Genomic DNA, 21,268 nt, shown 5'->3' on the forward strand with positions numbered 1-21,268 from the left:
TTAGGAGTATGTGTGTTAGCTTAGCCGTGAGTCCAATGTCCATAATTACCAAGATGTAGGTGTTGTTATAAACAACTAAAACTTGCAAGTTGACACACCACTGCTGCCGGTATCCAGAAAATAAAACTAGTTAAAATGTTTCAATGAAAATATAAGAGTTATTCTCCATATTTATTTACGTTCAATAAGTAAGCTAAATAAATCATAAAACATTCCAAAATGTATTAATGATATTTAATTGCCTATCAGAATCGTTAGCACACCGGGCTTAATGCTTAGCGGCATTTCGTCCATTTTTACATTCTGAATTCAAATTCTGCATATGTCAACTTTGTCTTTCATCCCTTCGGGGTCGATAAAATAAGTACCTGTTGAAACCTAGGGTTCAATGTAACAAACTTACCCCTCCCCTAAGATTGCTGGCCTGTGCTAAAATTTGAAGTCAATATTTAACTAGCTATCATGTCCATCATGTAGCATTTCACGAGCTTTTTGTAATACATTTATGACTTCTTGATAACTTAAATATGCATTTACTTAATATAACCAAATTTTACACAAAATAATCAAAATGTGATAGTTATTCAAATTGATGATACATGTATGTTATGTTGACATTCTTTTATATTTTATTATTTCTTTTTTTTTTTATTATCTTCCAGTATTTCGAACGCTTGGCATTCCAACACGTTGTGTAACTAATTTTAAGTCGGCCCATGACAGTGATTACAGTGGTCCAGTGGACGCATATTGGTCGCCTGAAGGAAAACCGCGGAAACTGTACGACGATGCTATTTGGTAAGAAACGAACATCTTACTATATCTGTTGAATTTCTTTCTAAATAAATTGCTTCTAACTATGTATTCGATGGAATAAAATACATCGAATAATAAACACTGGCGTGGGATAATTATTACATAGGTATGTGTTTATATAAAAAGAAGAGGGAGAGGTTAGGAAGGGAGAGGAAAGAGAGAATCAGGGAAGGGGAGGGAGAGGAGTAGAGAAAGAAGCCGGAGAGGTGAGAGATAAGAAACGATTTCAGTACATAATTGGTACTTTAATGATCATAGGGCGGCGAGCTGGCAGAATCGTTAGCAGGCCGGGCGAAATGCTTAGCAGTATTTCGTCTGCCGCTACGTTGTGAGTTCAAATTCCGCCAAGGTCAACTTTGCCTTTCATCCTTTCGGGGTCGATTAAATAAGTACCAGTTACGCACTGGGGTCAATATAATCTACTTAATCCGTTTGTCTGTCCTTGTTTGTCCTTTCTGTGTTTAGCCCCTTGCGGGTAGTAAAGAAATAGGTACTTTAAGGATCAACCCGTACATGAATGAAGGGCTAAGTCTGCCACAACGTAGGGTAAATTCAGAGACAAACTCATAGCAAACACCGCAAGCATTCTTTCGACGCTGTAACTACTTGACCATATTGCTTCCATATATGCATCATTTCCATTATGGAACTACCTGGAAATTTCTCAACATGCATATATATAGTTAAGAAGTTGATACATGAACGTGGGCATGCTATGAAATTAAGAAGTGCGCATGGTCGAAGGCATGGTTGTGTAATTAAGAAGTTCGTATTGGCGTAGGAAGTTTGCTTAAGAACAATATGGTTATGGAGTCAGTCCTACTGTACAGCAAATCGGGCAACCTGTCTTCTGACATAACTTTAAACAGTAGAATGAATTATAGACTGAAATCTATTACCGAATACCTATGTGGAAGCTCGTTACAGATACAATTCCAGCTTTGAGATTATAGATTTAAGCTGTCATCCGGTTTAACATCACCACCGGGTCTTTTGGCACCTTTAGCAGTGTCTATTCTGTCGCAAACATTCAGGTCAGGTCCCTGATTTCATGATAACCTACTCCTTTATTTTCCTAAATCTCTGAGGCCCTGAAAGGCCATAAACACTGCTACTCCTCCTCTGATACAGTTGTAAACAACTGCTAAACCGCAAACTAGTTTCAGTTCTCAACTGACGTTAATTCATTTCATTCGTTTACACTCACGTAATCTCATTTTCCACAAATCTGCGGTTTAGCATTTAAGTAGAAAATCAATATTAGTTTTTCTTCTAGTTGAACTGGGATCTGTCAGTTTACGTGTGATTATTTTATCGCCCCCTGCCTACTAGAAATCAAATTAAAACAACGGTTTTATTAAAACGCTGTAGTTTTTAAGCATTGTTATGTGAAGCATTATAAAGTCTAAACCAATGTTTCAGTATTTACAACAAACATTCAAGCCTATATGATATAGTTTTGTCAAACTTTGAAATTTGCTAAATTTACCTCCTAATCTACACTAAGAAACCGTAATCTTCCTTGCTATCAGATAATTATTATAAGGGAGAAGTAGGGAAACAGCACTTGGAAGGATTACTTTTTACTAATTCCTGGCAAGTATTAACTTAAATAATCATCTTTAAAATATTTCATCTTTGCTTCTACCATTGTTTCTGCTATATTACTGATGCTATTTTTCTTTGATGTTCTGTTGGTGTTATGTTGTATAAGATAATAATAATAATAATAATAATAATAATAATAATAATAATGATAATAATAATAATAAATAAATAATAAATGCCCTGATGCAGTACCAGGCAGTGGCTCTCCTGGCTTCTGATCTTAACTGATTGGAAGTGTTATAATGTACATTGTTTATAATGGTATGAAAGATGGGCTACAGCGAATATTCTGCTCAATACCACAGATTTGCTTGTCAGTTGTTTGACTTTAACCAGTTGAGCATGTCCCTTAGTGGCTGACGATATGTGCATCTCAGATCACGATCAGAAGTAATGACAAGAGCATCATAGCCAAGTATGGAGAGAAGTTCTTTGAGACTTGAATAATTCACCTCTGGAATCATGGGTTCATCATCCTTAAAACAAACCTTATTCGGGGACCATTTCAGCAGAATGGGCTACTCGACCTGAAGAAAATTCTAACTGATATGAGATCACAATGTAGCACACACGTGGTTGTGATGCACGTGCCTAGTGTACCCTTATCAGACAGGTAGTCATGATGGGTATACTAGACTTAGTATATTTGACCCCAGTGTCACTTTGATGGCATGCACTGCTCTCTCACTCAATAATAATAATAATAATAGTTTTGCCACAAGGGCGGCTATTTTGGGGAAGCGGGTATGTTGATTACATGGACCCCAGTGCTCAACTTGCACTTAATTTAGCGACTTCCGAAAAGATGAAAGGCAAAGCCGACCTCGGTGGAATTTGAACTCAGAACGTAACGGCAGACGAAATACGGCTACGCATTTCGCCGCCCACATCTGCTAGCTCACCAATAATAATAATCCTTTCTACTATAGGCACAAGGCCTGAAATTTGGGGATAGGGAACAAGTCGATTACATCTATCCTAGTGGTTCAACGGTAGGTCATTTATCGACCTCAAAGCGTAAACACGGACAAAATGTCGCTAAGTATTATATTTTGCCCGGCGTGCTAACGAGTCTGCCAGCTCGCTGCCTTAACACGATAATGATGATCATGATGATAATTTAGCCACAAGGCCAGTATATACATATGTTTCATTTTTAATTTACGTTGTGTTTTGCATAGATAGATATTGTTTAATAAACTACAAGCCGCAAAAAGCACAATTATACAAATTGGGATATCAACTGATGTGCTAGCCAAATTTATGACTGTAATAAGCAACTGATCTATGCAATTAATTGGGAAAGGATGTGGAGTACATCTTTTCTGAGGAGTGATCAACAAATTGTGAAACGGTCGGTCAGGAAACTTTTTCCCACTTATGTCCTTACATCCATTTTTATTTAACCCAGAGTGGGGATTTATAATATTGAAATATTTTCATTTCTAATTAACTCTGTATTGTGAATCTACATCTGTGTTTCTGTCTGTGTGTTTGTGCGTGTAGAAACTGTCATATATATATGTACGTGTATGTGCGTGTGTGTGTGTGTGCGTGTGTGCGCGCGCGCACGTATGTGTGTGTGTGTGTGTGTTTATTCAGTTGGTTTTCTGTGGGTATTTCTGGGGACTTGGCCTCCGATTGATGCACACACTTATACATATACATATATGCCTACACACTCACACGCACACGCATGCACACACACACACACACATACATAATACATACATGCATACATGGTGTTATAATAGAGGACTATTCATCTTTTCGGGTAACGAATACCTTTTTTAAAAAATACATATTTTCTTTGGATAAATGCAAAGAAGCGCTTGTTTTGAGAAGAACGTAGCATTAATGAAATGGCGAAAAAAATTAAACTGGTAAATAACACATGGTTTACTAAAACACTATTACATACAGAAAACTTGAATCAGATTGAGTAGATGCTAGAAGTATATAAAACAAAAAACGGTTGACTTTTTAATTGAATCAAGACTGGTCCCAATTCTGTAAAGGGTCTAGAAACAGTTAATCCACCGATTAGAGGAAGTTGCACAGAAACCGCGAGCCAAAATGGACCATCTACAAGGCAATTCAACCGGTAATTCACCATTCTCTCGTCATATACAAACGCATATATGGGTATATGTGTGTGTTTGTATGTATGTACGCAAGACGAGAGAATGTGTGTGCGTGTGTGTGTGTGATTTTTTGGACTGATGGGTATGTGTCAGTTAGTGCGCTGAGTAAAGCATGTTCACAGTTTGGACTACCAGATGTTTTCTACGGTTGGGATATATTTCCGCTGGATCTACTTCAGGAATTCTGCAGTGTTAGTTGAAATATGAATAATCGATGGATGAAGATGGATTTGACATTAGTCTTTATTCAGTACACACATACATACACACATAAAAATGTATGTATGTATGTGTGAGTGTAGACGGAAACTGAATGAAGCCCGTCGTATATATGTATATGTATATATAGGTGTATGTGTGTGTGTATTTGTGTGTCTGTGTTTGTCCCCCTAGCATTGCTTAACAACCGATGCTGGTGTGTTTATGTTCCCGTGACTTAGTGGTTCGGCAAAAAAGACCGATAGAATAAGTATTAGGCTTACAAATAATAAGTCCCGCGGTCGATTTGCTCGACTAAAGGCAGTGCTCCAGCATGGCCGCAGTCAAATGAATGAAACAAGTAAAAGAGTAAAAGAGAGTATATATGTATATTCATACACACACACACACACACACACACACACACACAAGCATATGCATACATATTTTTTATATTATACTAGCAGTATCGCCCGGCGTTGCTCGGGTTTGTAAGGGAAATAACTATATAAGCATTTTAGAGAGTTACTTCCCTTATATAACCCGAGCAAAAATCATTAAAAATGCGGAAAAATGATGGTAATTTTTTTTTAATCGTAGACACATCGTAGACGCTCGCTAATACCCAGAAGGGCTCGATATGAATGACGACTATAAGATACCCGCTTTTGGTTAAACTGCACCGCAAAATGTGGGAGTAGTTAGGAATCTAAATCGTAGGAGACAGACACACAACTTGAATTTTATATATTATATATATGCATGAATATGTGCAGATTAGTGTGTTTTGTTTTATGTATATCTTTTCATGCATATACATGAACACCTAAACATGCTTATATATACTTAAATGATAAACTTATGGAAAGTTTTATAGGTTTTTACAGTTCCAGTGATGGCTTGGATCTGCAGTCTTCGAATCAGCTTTCTCCTTTGTGGTTTAGAGAAGCCTAATTTCTCAAGATTGATATTTAGGCAGTCCGTTACATATCCTAGTGCCTCAATATTTACAGGTATAAATCTGAACTTGTAATCTGGATATTTATGTATGTATGTATGTATGTATGTATGTATGTATGTATGTATACAAATTTTGTTCCATACTGATTTCACTTGAATCGGTTATGAAAGGTTTTAATTCCTAAGTGGCAAGCTGGTATAAGCGTTAGCACGCCGGGCGAAATGCTTAGTGGTATTTCGCCTGCCGCCACGTTCTGAGTTCAAATTCTGCCGAGGTCGACTTTGCCTTTCATCCTTTCGGGGTCGATTAAATAAGTACCAGTTACGCACTGGGGTTGATAATATCGACTTAATCCGTTTGTCGGTCCTTGTTTGTCCCTTCTGTGTTTAGCCCCTTGCAGGTAGTAAAGAAATAGGTATTTCGTCTGTCTTTACGGTCTGAGTTGAAATTCTGCCGAGCTCGATTTTGCCTTTCATCTTTTCGAGGTCGATTAAATAAGTACCAGTTACGCACTGGGGTCGATATAATTGACTTAATCCGTTTGTCTGTCCTTGTTTGTTCCCTCTGTGTTTAGCCCCTTGTGGGTAGTAAAAAAATAGGTATTTCGTCTGTCTTTACGTTCTGAGTTCAAATTCCGCCGAGATCGACTTTGCCTTTCATCCTTTCGGGCTTGATAAATCAAGTAGCTGTTGGGCACTGGGGTCGGTCTAATCGACTGGGCCCCTCCCCAAAAATTTCAGGCCTTGTGCCGAGAATAGAAAAGAAAATTTTAATTCCTGATTCTCTTTTAGTCTCACGAAACCAATCACTATCGAAACTTCGAAGTTGTTGGGAACATAGTTTCGTGTTTGTGTGTGTGGCGGGGGGGGGGGTTAATTGACACAGGTATAAAATACTTACAATTAGGTATCTGAGTTTCTCGACAGTGATTTGTTCAATACTCGCAACCATTTTGTCAACTGTTGCAAGTTTAATGAGTTTGTTTATATATGTATATATCTGTTTGTTTTATATATGTGTATTCATAAATATATGTCTGTGTACATGTACTTATGTGTGTGTATGTATATGGGCAATAAAAAAGAGCGTATAAAGTTATCTTATATACAATAGAAAATAAACTTTTGAGTTTATGTACTTATCTTCCTTTTGAGAAGTGAGAGAACAAATATGTAACAATTGTTATCAACTCCGAATGAGAAAGAGATTTAAATATTCTCCGCAAGTGACATGCCATTTAGGAAAAAACACAGTCTGGCTACGTGTTTTTGCCTCCATAGGCGTCCTCAGCACAGCAGCTATTCTACAATGACACCAGCAGGCGTTAAACTTAGACATATTTGAAAAGGATACAAAACATTTATGACATGTATTAGGATCTGATTCTCTTTACTCTCTTTTACTCTTTTACTTGTTTCAGTCAGTTGACTGCGGCCATGCTGGAGCACCGCCTTTAGTCGAGCAACTCGACCCCGGGACTTATTCTTTGTAAGCCCAGTACTTATTCTATCGGTCTCTTTTGCCGAACCGCTAAGTGACGGGGACATAAACACTCCAGCATCGGTTGTCAAGCAATGCTTGGGGGACAAACACAGACACATATACACGCACACACACGCATATATATATATACATATATACGGCGGGCTTCTTTCAGTTTCCGTCTACCAAATCCACTCACAAGGCTTTGGTCGGCCCGAGGCTATAGTAGAAGACACTTGCCCAAGGTGCCACGCAGTAGGCCTGAACCCGGAACCATGTGGTTGGTAAGCAAGCTACTTACCACACAGCCACTCCTGCGCCTATGGTAGACCGCCTGATTGGTAGACCGCCTGATTGGTAGACCGCCTGATAGAATATTTTGTAGTATTGGCTTCGATGCTTTACATTCTGAATTTAGATTCTATACAGTACAGCTTTGCCTTTCATCTTTCTGATGTTGATAAAATAAGGTGCAGTCAAAAACTGAGGTTGATCTAATCATCTATTCTCATCTCAGAACTGGTAAGTTTGCGTTTAGTTTACAAGTGTATTTTTTTTATCTATTATTATTTGGGATGTTTTTCAAAATATAACACATCTGATGTAAAGTATTCGATAGCTACCGTGTAAAAAATGTCTCAAAATAGAACTTCGAAGGAAGAATATTACCATAGTAACAACGGTTGATGGAAATACGGCATTAATGTTCGTAGGTAAATATATTTGGAATTATGTAACCAATAATGGCAAGCAAAAATTGAAAGGAAAGCAAACCAAAAACCATTTACAATAAATATCGAATACCAATTTTTATATTACGCAAATACATTAGAACAAAACGTTAACTCCCAGAGAACCAACTCTGCTGTGCAGTTGCGTTAGCTAGTTTTAAGTTAATTCAATTCTGCCATTAATTCTGTTCATAAAGGCTTGGTTTATTCCAGCATAAACCTCTTAGTCAAAAGTAAGCAGCCTTGGGTTTGATTCAAACAATTACATTCATGCCTTTTATAATTTTTAGGAAGTAGTAGTAAGATTGAGCTTGTAAATGATTATTCGTCGACATGTATATAAACCGCCCTAACTCAAACTGTAGTGTCACCCATCCTAGGAAAATTTATATATATATATATATATATATATATATATATATATATATATAAAAGTTGAGTTGTGGGGTATCGCACGAGTGGGATTATATAAGAAAAAGGTTTGAAAATGCATTTAAACGATGTTTATTTACTTAACCGGTTTCACTCTTTGGTAAAAGATTGTCAAAAGTTACATTTAAGGAAACATTGAATAATATGGGTTCAAAAAAAGTTTTTACATAATTGTCACATTGAATATTATGCATTCAAAAAAGTTTTTACATAATTGTCACATTGGATTATGAATTCAAAAATGTTTTTTTATACATAATTGTCACATTACATGTATAAATATAGTGTTTGGTAACAGAGAAGTTCAATAGTGTGATGAGAATATTGGGAAAATTGGCAGAAAAGGATAAAACAAAATAATTATTGGGAATTGGTTGCGTTAATTATTGGTTGTCGCAAATTGTCACATACATGTATATATATACAATCTTCGGTATATATATATAGCCTTTTGACAGCAAAAAAAAAAAATGGATTTTTTATACATCTCAGAATATTTTAAGTACAAGGCGAGAATATGTTTTTACTGACCTGTTGGTATTAGCAGAAAGGCTGAACTGAGAGAACAGAGGAAGTAGCCAATGTGGTGTATACTTCCCCTTTATGCATGAATGATTTTGGGGTTATCAGGAGGTTAGTATGCGGGTGTGAATAGATGTGTCCGTGCCCGCTGGTCAGATAGCGTCTGTTTGTCACACACATATATATACACACACACACACACACACACACAACAACACACACACACACACACACATAGTAAACAAACACTGCAATGGGTACTGCAATGGGTACGAAAGTTGCACCTACCTATGCAAACCTGGTGATGGCCTACCTGGAATCACATATCTATGAAAAATCCAAATATAAGTACGGCCAGTCTTTCCACAAATACCTGTTGGAGAACTGGAAACGCTACTTAGATGATTGCCTCATCCTATGGTCCCACACACTCGACCAACTTATAGACTTCAAAAACCTTATCAACAGTGTGTAATAACAACATTCAATTCACAATGGAATATAGTCAGGACCAACTCCCTTTCTTGACATCCTAATCATTAAAAAAGGCGTCAACATTGAAACTGACATCCATTACAAACCCACTGACTCTAAACAATACCTTCTATTCACCTCCAATCACCCAAAAACACACAAAGACAAATATCCCCTTCAACTAGCGAGAAGAATCTGCACCATTGTCTCAAATGACACAACACGAAATAGAAGACTCCGGGAACTAAGGCAATTCTTCTCGAAAGACATTACCCGGCATCACTAGTAGACAACGGATAGAACGGGCCAAATCAATCAACATTCAAGACCTTCGAAAACCCAACACATCCACAGTACAGTCAATAGCCTCCCTTATCTCTCAACACACAACCCAAGGAATGCAGAAGCTTACACTATTATATACAACAACATCATCCACAACTAAATCAAGACCCACGCCTGAAAAAAATACTGGCAGCTCATAAAATAATAAAAAGTAAGAGACAACCTAAATCCCTAAAAAAACCTCCTCACCAACGCAAAATTACACAACACAAACCCACCGCCCACCATCAAAAAATGTGGTCGCCCCAACTGCAAGACCTGCATCCACCTCATTGAGGGATCATCGTACAAGTTCCACTCGGGACACACATTCATCATAAAAAATAATTTCACGTGCGCATCAAAAAATTTACTCTACGTCATAAGGTGTGAAGGATGCCACGAAGATTACATAGGGCAAACGAGCCTTACCCTCAGAGACAGAATGACAGTTCACCGACAACAACTGAGGGACCCCTCCACAAGACAGATACCACTAAGTGGACACTTAGACCTTTGTGCACACAATAAGTCCCCCAAATTCTTAGTCTTCCCACTATACCAATGCTCGGACAACACCACAGACCAAACACGAATAAATAAGGAAAGTAATCTTATTCAAAAATACAGACCACAACTAAACATACTCTAACATACCCCCTGGAAACACATCCAGAGCAAGCACACAGGGACGCGCGCGCGCTCACAGCATATCGTGCGGGCGGGCACATGCGCGCATCGGCACGCATAGGACACACTAGCGGGCATTGACCGCACACATACGTGGCATGCACACGCATGCATTATATATATGTAGGTGATGTATGTGTGTGAGTGTTGTGTGGTGTGTGTGTGTGTGTGGTGTGTGTGTGTGTGCACGTTGTGTGTGTGTATGCGCGGGTGTATATATATATATGTGTGTGTGTGTGCACTGTGTGCGTGTGGTGTATGTGTGTGCGTGCGCGCGCGTTGTGTGTATGTGTTGTGTGCACGTGTGTATATATGTGTGTGTGTGTGCACTGTGTACGGGTGTGTGGTGTATGTGGTGTGTGTGAGCATTGTGTACGTATGTATGTATTTACATGTGTATTTGTTTTTAAATATATATATATATATATATCTATGTGGGGTGTGTTGTGTGTGTATATGCATGGTATGTGTGTATATGTTAGTACTTTGTTTGTGTGTGTGTGCGGCATGTAGAGATATATTTGAGTATGTACGCTATAGGTTTGTAATTTGTGTGTGGGGGGGTGAATTTTTTATATATATATATATGTATGTGTATGTGTGTGAAAAAATATATGTATGTGCATGTGTATGTATGTATGTATGTGTGTATATATATATATATATATATATATATATATATGTGTGTATATATATGTGTGTGTGTGTGTTGTGTGGTGGTATGTGTGTGTGTATATTTATTTGCTTGTTTATGTGTGTAAACATGTACATTATTTGCATGCGCATTGTGTATATGTATATTGTATGTATGTGTATTGTATATGTATGTGTACAATTAAGTGTATATATGTGTGTGTATGTGTGCAGTGTATATATGTATATTGTAGGTGTGCTATATATGCATGAATACATGTATGTGCATTGCGTGTATATATATGTATACATTGTGTAGTAGTTATGTGTGGTGTGTGTGTGATATATATATTATATGTATGCGTACGTGTATGTGTATGCGTTGTATGTATGTGTATTGTGTGTATATGTGGTACATCTATGTATGTGTATGTAAACACTATTTATATGTATATGTGTATATATGTATATGCATTGTCTATATATATATATATATGTATGTACTGCGTATGTATATTGCATGCATATATTGTGTATGTATATTACTTACATGCTGTATGTGTGTATTGTATGTGTATATATATGCTAGGTGTATTTGTGTGATATTTATATTATGTATGTATGTGTGCGTGTGTTGTGTGTGTGTGTGTGTGTGTGTGTTGTGTGTGTATGTGTGTTATATTCTGTGTATGTTATATATAGATACATATTATATTTGTGTGCTGTGTGTATATGTGATATATGTGGGTGCTGTGTGTGTGGGTGTGTGTGTGTTCTCTGTGTGTGTGTGTGTGTTGTTTGTATGTGGTGTGTGTTTGTTTACTATGGTGTGTGTTGGTGTGTTGTTGTTGTGTGTGTGTGTGTTGTGGTGTGTGTATATGTGTGTGACAAACAGACGCTATCTGACCAGCGGGCACGGACACATCTATTCACACCCGCATACTAACCTCCTGATAACCCCAAAATCATTCATGCATAAAGGGGAAGTATACACCACATTGGCTACTTCCTCTGTTCTCTCAGTTCAGCCTTTCTGCTAATACCAACAGGTCAGTAAAAACATATTCTCGCCTTGTACTTAAAATATTCTGAGATGATAAAAAATCCATTTTAATTTTTGCTGTCAAAAGGCTATATATATATACCGAAGATTGTATATATATACATGTAATGTGACAATTTGCGACAACCAATAATTAACGCAACCAATTCCCAATAATATATTTGTTTTATCCTTTTCTGCCAAATTTTCCCAAATATTCTCATCACACTATGAACTTCTCTGTTACCAAACATATATTTATACATGTAATGTGACAATTATGTATAAAAAAACATTTTTGAATTCATAATATCCAATGTGACAATTATGTAAAAACTTTTTTGAATGCATAATATTCAATGTGACAATTATGTAAAAAACTTTTTTTGAACCCATATTATTCAATGTTCCTTAAATGTAACTTTGACAATCTTTTACCAAAGAGTGAAACCGGTTAAGTAAATAAACATCGTTTAAATTGCATTTTCAAACCTTTTTTCTTATATATTATATATATATATATATATATATATATAGAGAGAGAGAGAGAGAGAGAGAGAGAGAGACAGACAGACAGACAGAGAGCTAGATAGATAGATAGAAGAGAGATAGATAGATAGATAGATAGATAGATAGATAGATAGATAGATAGATAGATAGATAGATAGATAGATTATTATAGATATAAATATTTATTAATTTGATAATTAATAAATTTTACCAAGTAGTTTCGGTATGGAAAGAACCATTATCAGTAAAAACTTGTACAAAAAGCTTTTTTATATAATTATAAATACAATTTTTAGCATTTTCAAATTTATAATTCTTGAAATATTATGCCGATGAAGGAAATGAATTTCTATAATTCTAATCCAGAAACGCGTCCATAATTAATCGTAGACTGCTTGATTTCATTATTTTTTCTTCTTTTTGCCTATGTGAGTTACAAATATTGGTGTCTGTGGAGTCATATTTGTAGTTAAAAGAATTAGCTGTCTTTTGGCTGCTATTTCTAAATTTTCGATATGTGATGAAGCAACATGTTGCTAAACCCTTAACTATACAGATATATCTGTATAGTTTAAGGAGTTGGCTGCTTCAACTGAGCACCTACACCTCGTATTAGAGGTGCAGTATGATTATGTAGCTCAAAGAAAGTGCAGGGAATTGAAATCGCATTGCCATGTCGGCTTCCCATGAGCTTATATATCATGGGCGCTCGAATCAATATTCATGCAGATGCTTATCAGAGGAAAACATGTGGTCAATTTCCACCGTTTTTAAGGAAACCTTATGTCTAAACAGAAAGTAAAAACACTAACGAAAATGTATTGTTACAGTTATTATTATATTGTCCCACGCCGGCCCTGATCAATCAACCGTATTTATTATTCCAGCCATGATCATCGCTTCTTTATTTTTCCTACAAGTGGCAACCGATGTTCTAAAACGGTAAAATGCGATTTGATGGAATTTAGCTGCTATTTCTTGCAACCACGTAGAGGCTCACATACTAGGTCGCGTTGTGATTGCTACTAAGACGGTCCTCACAGACCAGTCTTCAGAAAGAATCCATTCCCTCTCTTATCACCCCGACATTTATTCAGGTATGCTGGACTATTGTCTATACCATAAGTTCTCAAAGTGGGCGCTGTCGCACCACCCCACCGCCAATGGGTGCTGGTGCCTAAGGGGGTGGTGCGGTTGGGGGCGGTAGAGAAAAAGGAGGGGTTGGAAGGAAGGCAGTAGATTGGGAGACGCTATGAATTTATTATAATATTATTATAGTATTGTATAGAAATTATATATCATATTAAATAATAAATGATTTATAGTATATATAAATTAGTAAAATATAAAATATTCATTTATACCTAAAAAAAATAGGGGTAGGGCGCTGAGGGTATTATGTGACCATGAAGGTGTGGTGGCCAAAATGTTTGAGAACCTCTGGTCCTATACTATCCCATGTATTGTGTGTTTTAAGGAAGATTCGACTGCAGGTCGAACGACCACGAAGAAATCCATTCAATGGCGCACAAAAAGAAAAGCTGCTATTCAATTCATTATTTACTCGATGATACACATGTATTTATATGTCCATGCTATATGTCACGTATTCACTTCCTTCAATGCTCATATTCACGTGTAAATGAATACGTTTTTGCTTCAATATTTCATGTGGCTTCGCAGAATCTAGACTTTGTAATTTATGCCTATAATCTGAAAATATATTTATGGATTGGTTTCTGCATGGCTAAGAATATATTCCCAGGGAAATTTACAGACCTACGCAAATGTATGTATGCATATATGTATGTATTTATGTGTATGCATGTATGCGTGTATGTATGTATGTATGTATGTATGTATGCGTATGCATGTATGTTTGTATGTTTGTGTGTATATGTATGTATATGTGTATGTATATTTATGTGTGTATGTATGTGTGTATATGTATGTCTATGTGTATGTATATGTATGTGTGTGTGTGTATGTATGTTTGTATATATGTATGCATATATGTATGTACGTACGCATGTTCTTTTTCTCTTTTTAATTTAGAGTAAATTTTGACTGGCCACCTACGTGGTAGAAGGTTGTGAAGGAAATATCATGTTTCGCTCATCATCCTTTAAATCATTGAATAAGTTGTTGCAGACTTTTATAGCTCCAGATATTGTGATCATATGTAATGTATGAATTACGGATTTGCGTTCTCGTCCCATAATCCCAAGCACAACCATACTGTGCTCCAAACGGTTTGGCAAGTATTCTGTTGCTCCAATAATAATAAGTACGAAACTGAACGTTTATCTCGGATACTGGGTTTTGTAAGCTCCATAGATGTCCTCTTTCTCTAGTGCTTTCCTAATCACATTCGCAGCGGATTTCTGCAACGGAACAATCTTTTTCTTGTGATTCCACAACAATATCCGGTTGGTTGTGTTTTAACTTGGTGGCTATTTTAATTTTTGAGTACCACCGATAGTTTTTTCCCCCATCGATCTCAATATAATCGTTTTCGGCTGTAGGTGCTTTCTTTTTTGGTATCCTTTCCAGACAGTTCTAGCCTCTGCCTCATGCCCCACGGGAAGATGATATCAGGAAAACATTCTCTCGCGGTTGGCAATAATGTGGTCCATGTCTTCAGTTTTGGTATAGATATAAAGAAATATAAACGTGTATATTTTCATAAAGACGTATATACTTGTATAAAACCATTAACATAAATACGTATATTGATATATACATGTACATATATACGCATATATAAAGACTTATGTGTACAATATATGCAGACAAATACATACACACACACTCACATATATATGCGCCCACACAAATATATGTATATATATATATATATATATATATATATATATATATATATATATATGAAAAAACAAGTCAAGATAGAAAATGCTAAAATTATTTTATAAAGAACATTTCAGTACCGGTTTCAGTCATTTGAGATCTTTTCAACTGTAACAATTAAATAATTAAATTTAGAAAAATTAAAAGAAAGGTTTTTTTAAAAGAATATTTGTATAGTGTTCAAATATAAGTGGCATTTTCCTTCTTTCTGCCTTTCTCTGTCTCTCTTGTTTACACAAGGCAGAAACAAGGAAAATGTCACTTATATTTGAACACTATACAAATATTCTTTTAAAAAAACTTTTCTTTTAAATTTTCTAAATTTAATTATTTAATTGTTACAGTTGAAAAGGTCTCAAATGACTGAAACAGGTACTGAAATGTTCTTTATAAAATAATTTTAGCATTTTCTATCTTGACTTGTTTTTTCATATATATCAACTCGTGTGTTCCTTTTCATCCTTATACATATATATACATATATATATATATATATATATATATATATATATATATATATACAAATCAAATTGCGATAGAATAAAAAAATAATTATAATCGCTGGTATTACTAACACAAGCCATATATTTTTCATATATCAGTACATTAAGGCGAAATATGTGCTAGGAATACAGAATATATATATATATATATATATATATATATATTATATATATATAATATATATATATATATATATATATATATATAAACACAAATATATGTATATATGTGTGTGTAAAGATCAGATGGAAAGAATTAAATTCTGATAATTGGTACGAAAGAGCCATAAGTGATCTTACCCCGTAGCAACCATAGTGAATGAAAGGGCAATCGTTAGATCCTCAGTAGAACAATTTTTGCAGTACTTACGGACTTTACATTCTTAGACGGGAAATTGAAGAGTAAAAGGAGGGCAGGTGTTGAGAAGAATAGGGTAATGAAGAAAGTGTGGGCGCATGCGTGTGCTAGAAAGCTAAAATGTAGGTGGCAAGGAAGATGTGAAACAGTTGTCTAGCAAAACGAGAGAGGGGGAAAGAAGGAAAGAGTGTGAGCGATGTAACGTGTTTGACAGTGTATGTGTGATGGGGAAAATTCTTTGGAGTGATGAAATGGCAGGTGAGTGATGATGTGTGTGTGCGCTTGTGAGTTTGTAAAGTGTATGTGTGGAGAGTGGATAAGCGAGGGTATGCGTGTGTCAACATAACGGAATTGAGATATTCGAACAACTGAATAATCAACGTCAACACCGACGGAGAACCCACCAGTGCTATACAATATAATATTGTTTTTGAACATCTGTCAAGTTTAGAGTTTTGTCAGAAGAAACAATAGATCTATTTTAATTTTCAAATTCAACTAATTAGCGAAACCAACAAAGTGTTTGGACATTTCAGAAATTCAATATCCAGTGAAAACGATTTATTGTATTTTTTAAAAGTTTTATAAGTGAAACATTATGAAGAAATTATTAGATGTTATTAAAACAAAAAATAATCGATCCTGTTCAGTCATTTCTTTTGTTGAAAAAATAATTTAATGTTCAGACAGAGAAGAATGAAGTGCATATATAAAAGCATATAAACTTATTCAGATACAAATGCGAATACATATTCATATTGATTAAATACATAAATATGAAGAATTAACTCAGCAATGCCATATTTGTGAATTGTAAAATTAACGCCATCATAACAAATCATACAATTTCTTCCATTAACGGGTGACGAGTTATAATCTAACGAAGCTATCTGGAAATTATGGTAAATTATTTCCATTACCAATATAATTTATGTACGAAAAAAAAATTTTTTAAACATGCAATTAAAAATAACACACTATTGATATGGTAAATTTAATACTTTGAATAGAATGTTTCTATTGTTTAAATCGATTTTAACTTGTTGCACATGTCTATTGTCATTTCATTAAGACAATAGTCATAATGAAAAATGTTTCAATTCTGTTTTCAACATCTGAAATGAAAGTTGAACAGATGTTGAAAACAGAATACAAACAGTTCTACTGCTCTCGATATTAGACTAGCTTATGATTGTACGCATATGTGCACACACATATTTGGTTTGAGGATGTGTATATGATGTGTGGTCTTAAGTAGATAGATACTACGGATACATACATACACACACACACATATATATATATATATATATATATATATATATACACCCAATAAATATACATGTATATGTAATTATTGATTTCAAATTTTTGCATAAGGCCAGCAACTTCGTGGGAAGTGGTAAGTCAGTTACATCGATCCTAGTGATCAACCGGAACCGGTACATATTTTATCGACGCTGAAAGAATAGAAAGCAAAGTCGACTTTGGTGGAATTTGGACTTAGAACGTAAAGACGGACGAAATGCCGCTAAGCATTTCTCAAATATTCTCAAATATTCAAATATTCTCAAATATCGAGAATATAATTGCAACACGCACATCCTGGGTATAACTTTAAATTGCAAATATTCTGTTTATAGCCGAACAAATATTCTGTTTATAGCGATTAAATGTTTGTGCTACACTTGACTCACTCTCTCCATCAAACCGACGTTGCCTGAACAGGTGCGCGGTGCACCACACGTCAAGTGTCAAAGAAATCGCAGAGCAACGTGAGATGAAGTCACCCGGTCAAGGAACTGAAACTGCGATCTCGCGATCGTAAGTACAACATCCTGACCACTAAGCCATGTAATACACAATTTAGGTAATTTAGGTATCCTTCTTTCTTTGAACCACCGAATCTTGATGGATTAGTTTGACTGCCGTCATGACAATCGATCTGTCTTTCTCATCTTAAATCTGGCGGAGCTATTCTTGTCCATGTCTGGTAAGTAGCCAACGTCTTCCCGGGAGTAGAGAGAGAATGAACGAGAGAGCAGAAAACGAAGTCGAAAGAAGAAGACACACACACACACCCATGCGCGCGCACACACACACAAACATAAACAAACACACACACACACCACACACACACACACACACACACACAAGATACCAGACAGGTACATTTTTATCAAATCTCGAAGGATTGAAAAGCGAAGTTGACCTTAGCGAGCTCTGAGAACACAGCAAAACTTTCTATTCGTCGCTGTAACGACTTCGCCAATTCGCCGTTTTTAGTTAAGAGAAACGTAGCCGAAAGGCGAGTAAGTCCATCATACATACATACATACATACATACATACATACATACATACATACATACATACATACATACTCGCGCGTGCACACACTTTGTTTCAGTATATGGGGTTTCCAATTTACGTCAGTCACCGTTTTTATAGCATAAAGTAACGGATCAATGATACGACAAAGAAAGAATCATCTTAAACGCTCCAGTTTTAGTAAACATAATCATATTATTATTATTATTAATATTATTATTATTATTATTCAGTAGTTTTATTTTTATAGCGTGCTTTCACTTCACTACCGAGCGCAGCTCTGTGTGCCTTGGGTATGTGCTGTGATTTGTTGTGATGCTCTGATGGTTATTGTATGGAAATTGTTCTGAGTAGGATGTGTGCAGTGCCTAGTAGTGCAATTTTCTGTATGTTATATGTGTTTGTAAGTCCTGGTGTTTTTGTTATGTATTTGTCTGAATATTTTTTTATCATGCCTAATGCACCTACTATGATAGGAATTGTTTCTGTTTTCAGATTCCACATTCTAGTTACCTCTATTTCCAGGTCTTTGTATTTTGAGAGTTTCTCCATTTCTTTTAGAGACACGTTGTCATAATTATTATTATTATTATTATTATTATTATTATTATTATTATTATTATTATTATTAAATTGCGATGACTTTCTCGGGGAAACACTGGACGTCGATGAAGATCAACTAACCGGTCTGTTTCGGAGGACTTTCGGGGCCTATGGATAATTTCCAGAAATCTCTTGCCTGGCAGTGCTACCGAGGGACGCTGCCTGTTCGGGAAGTGCCGTCAGCCGGGCCTGCTCAATGTGCGCCTTGAACGATGAAACCGTTCTGCACACCTTAGTCCAGTGCCTGAGTATTGCTGACTTATGAGTTTATGTCGAACACCTGCTGTCGCGTGTAGGACGGATCCGGCTATCAGCTGAATCCATTGTGAAGATTGTCTCGCCGCCCTCTTTAGGCCGGGAGGAGCAGGCAATTTTTATTTGTCTAGTGGCTGTAGCGAAAGAGGTAGTATGGTGGACCCGTTTGACAGGGCTAAAGATAGACACTTTCCTCTTTGGCCAAGCCCTCATCAACTATAACAAGTTTCACTTGAAAAGGAAGTTGAGGGTGTAGCAAGTTTGTTGGAAGGTAGCTGAATATTGGAAGACCGGCCAGTGTGAAAGGGCCAAATCTGAGCGCGCATCTGTAAAATAGGAATCAAAGGAGAAGAGCTCTTGCCCTGGTGTTTCAAGCATCCGTGGCTTTTGTTGGTTTTTCCACGAGGACCTTAAAGCTCCTCCCCTATTAGGAGTTTTAATTCGTTTAATTTTTATTTTCATTATATTGTGCACACACGGCAAAACCCAATGTATCGTCCTGTTTTTGTCTTTAATGTTGTTGCATGTCTTTTAATGTTTTGCATGTGAGCCCTTGTGGCTAATAAAAGAATAAATTATCATTATTATTATTATTATTATTACTACTACTACTACTACTACTACTACTACTACTACTACTACTATCATTATTATTATTATCGTCATCACCAGAATCATCGTTTTTTTATCATAATTATAAGGATCATCGTTATGTGCGTAATATGACGATGGAGACAATGATGAGGATAATCGTGATACTGATCGTCGTCATAGCATTGTTGATGACATCGATGAGGTATTCTATATTTTGCCACGGGGACTTAACCGAAAGACAATTGCCATAATGCAGAACAAAATACAATGCAATACAATGCGGTGTAATTCCATAGAAATAAACAAAGAATGGAGTGTGACGTGTATGTATGCGTGTGTGTATATATAAATACATACATTCATACGTGCGTGTGTGTATGTATGAATGTATATAGGTATGTAAATTTATACATCTATCTCTCTCCCTACACACACACACACACACACACACACACACACACATACATATATATATATATATATATATATATATATATATATATATAGGTAGATAGACATTTCGATACACAGATATATGCATATACATATACTTATATCTGAATACATGCATGGCTATACCTGCACTCACACGTGTGTTTATAAATATGCATCTGTTTATACATATATATATATATACACACACATGCGCATACATATACACACACGCACGCTGACATATATAGAAAGAAAAGAAAAGAAAAGAAAAGAAAAGAAGAATGAGAAGCATACAAACAACGATTGCCGCCAAAGATCGGAATCTTAAGAAACGACGGCAAACTAATGATTGTGCGGTTGTAGTTGTTTAACAATACGCAGAATAACTAAAATAAAGGAGATATGACAATCCCGGATAAAAATAACGCTTGTTCAGTAAAAGACATAGCAACTAAAATTAGGTAAGATTACGTGCTGTAGAGTGAAGTGGCTTCAATTCAATTCAGCAGTTTTGTTTGTGGCTGTCATTTATTTTTTTTTTTCCGTTGGTTTTAATGCAGTATTTTTGCTTCTTGGTTTGTTGTGTTGTCCATTCAGTGTTCTTTTTTTTTTTTTGAAGATTCCATTCTTGTGTACTATATGTGTGATAATGTATTTTCATCGTTTTTATAATGCGGGTCATCACAGAGATTGTGTTAGCGATGTCAGTAATGTTGGATATTTTTAGAGACTTAGGCCATGCCTTGGGGAAGCAA

At 35.9% G+C, this 21,268-nt stretch overlaps 1 protein-coding gene across 3 annotated transcripts in view; it reads left to right on the forward strand.

Annotated features, from left to right (window-relative positions):
* LOC115212385 (protein-glutamine gamma-glutamyltransferase K) overlaps window positions 1–21,268 on the forward strand; it is a 427,663-nt gene that overhangs the window by 380,135 nt on the left and 26,260 nt on the right. For all 3 annotated transcript variants that reach the window (XM_029781270.2, XM_029781286.2, XM_029781278.2), the window contains one exon: window positions 663–798. In XM_029781270.2, coding sequence (XP_029637130.1) covers window positions 663–798 — 136 coding nt within the window. The remainder of the gene's footprint in view (window positions 1–662; window positions 799–21,268) is intronic.

The sequence above is a fragment of the Octopus sinensis genome, linkage group LG1 (genome assembly GCF_006345805.1).
Source record: "Octopus sinensis linkage group LG1, ASM634580v1, whole genome shotgun sequence".
NCBI lineage: Eukaryota > Metazoa > Mollusca > Cephalopoda > Octopoda > Octopodidae > Octopus > Octopus sinensis.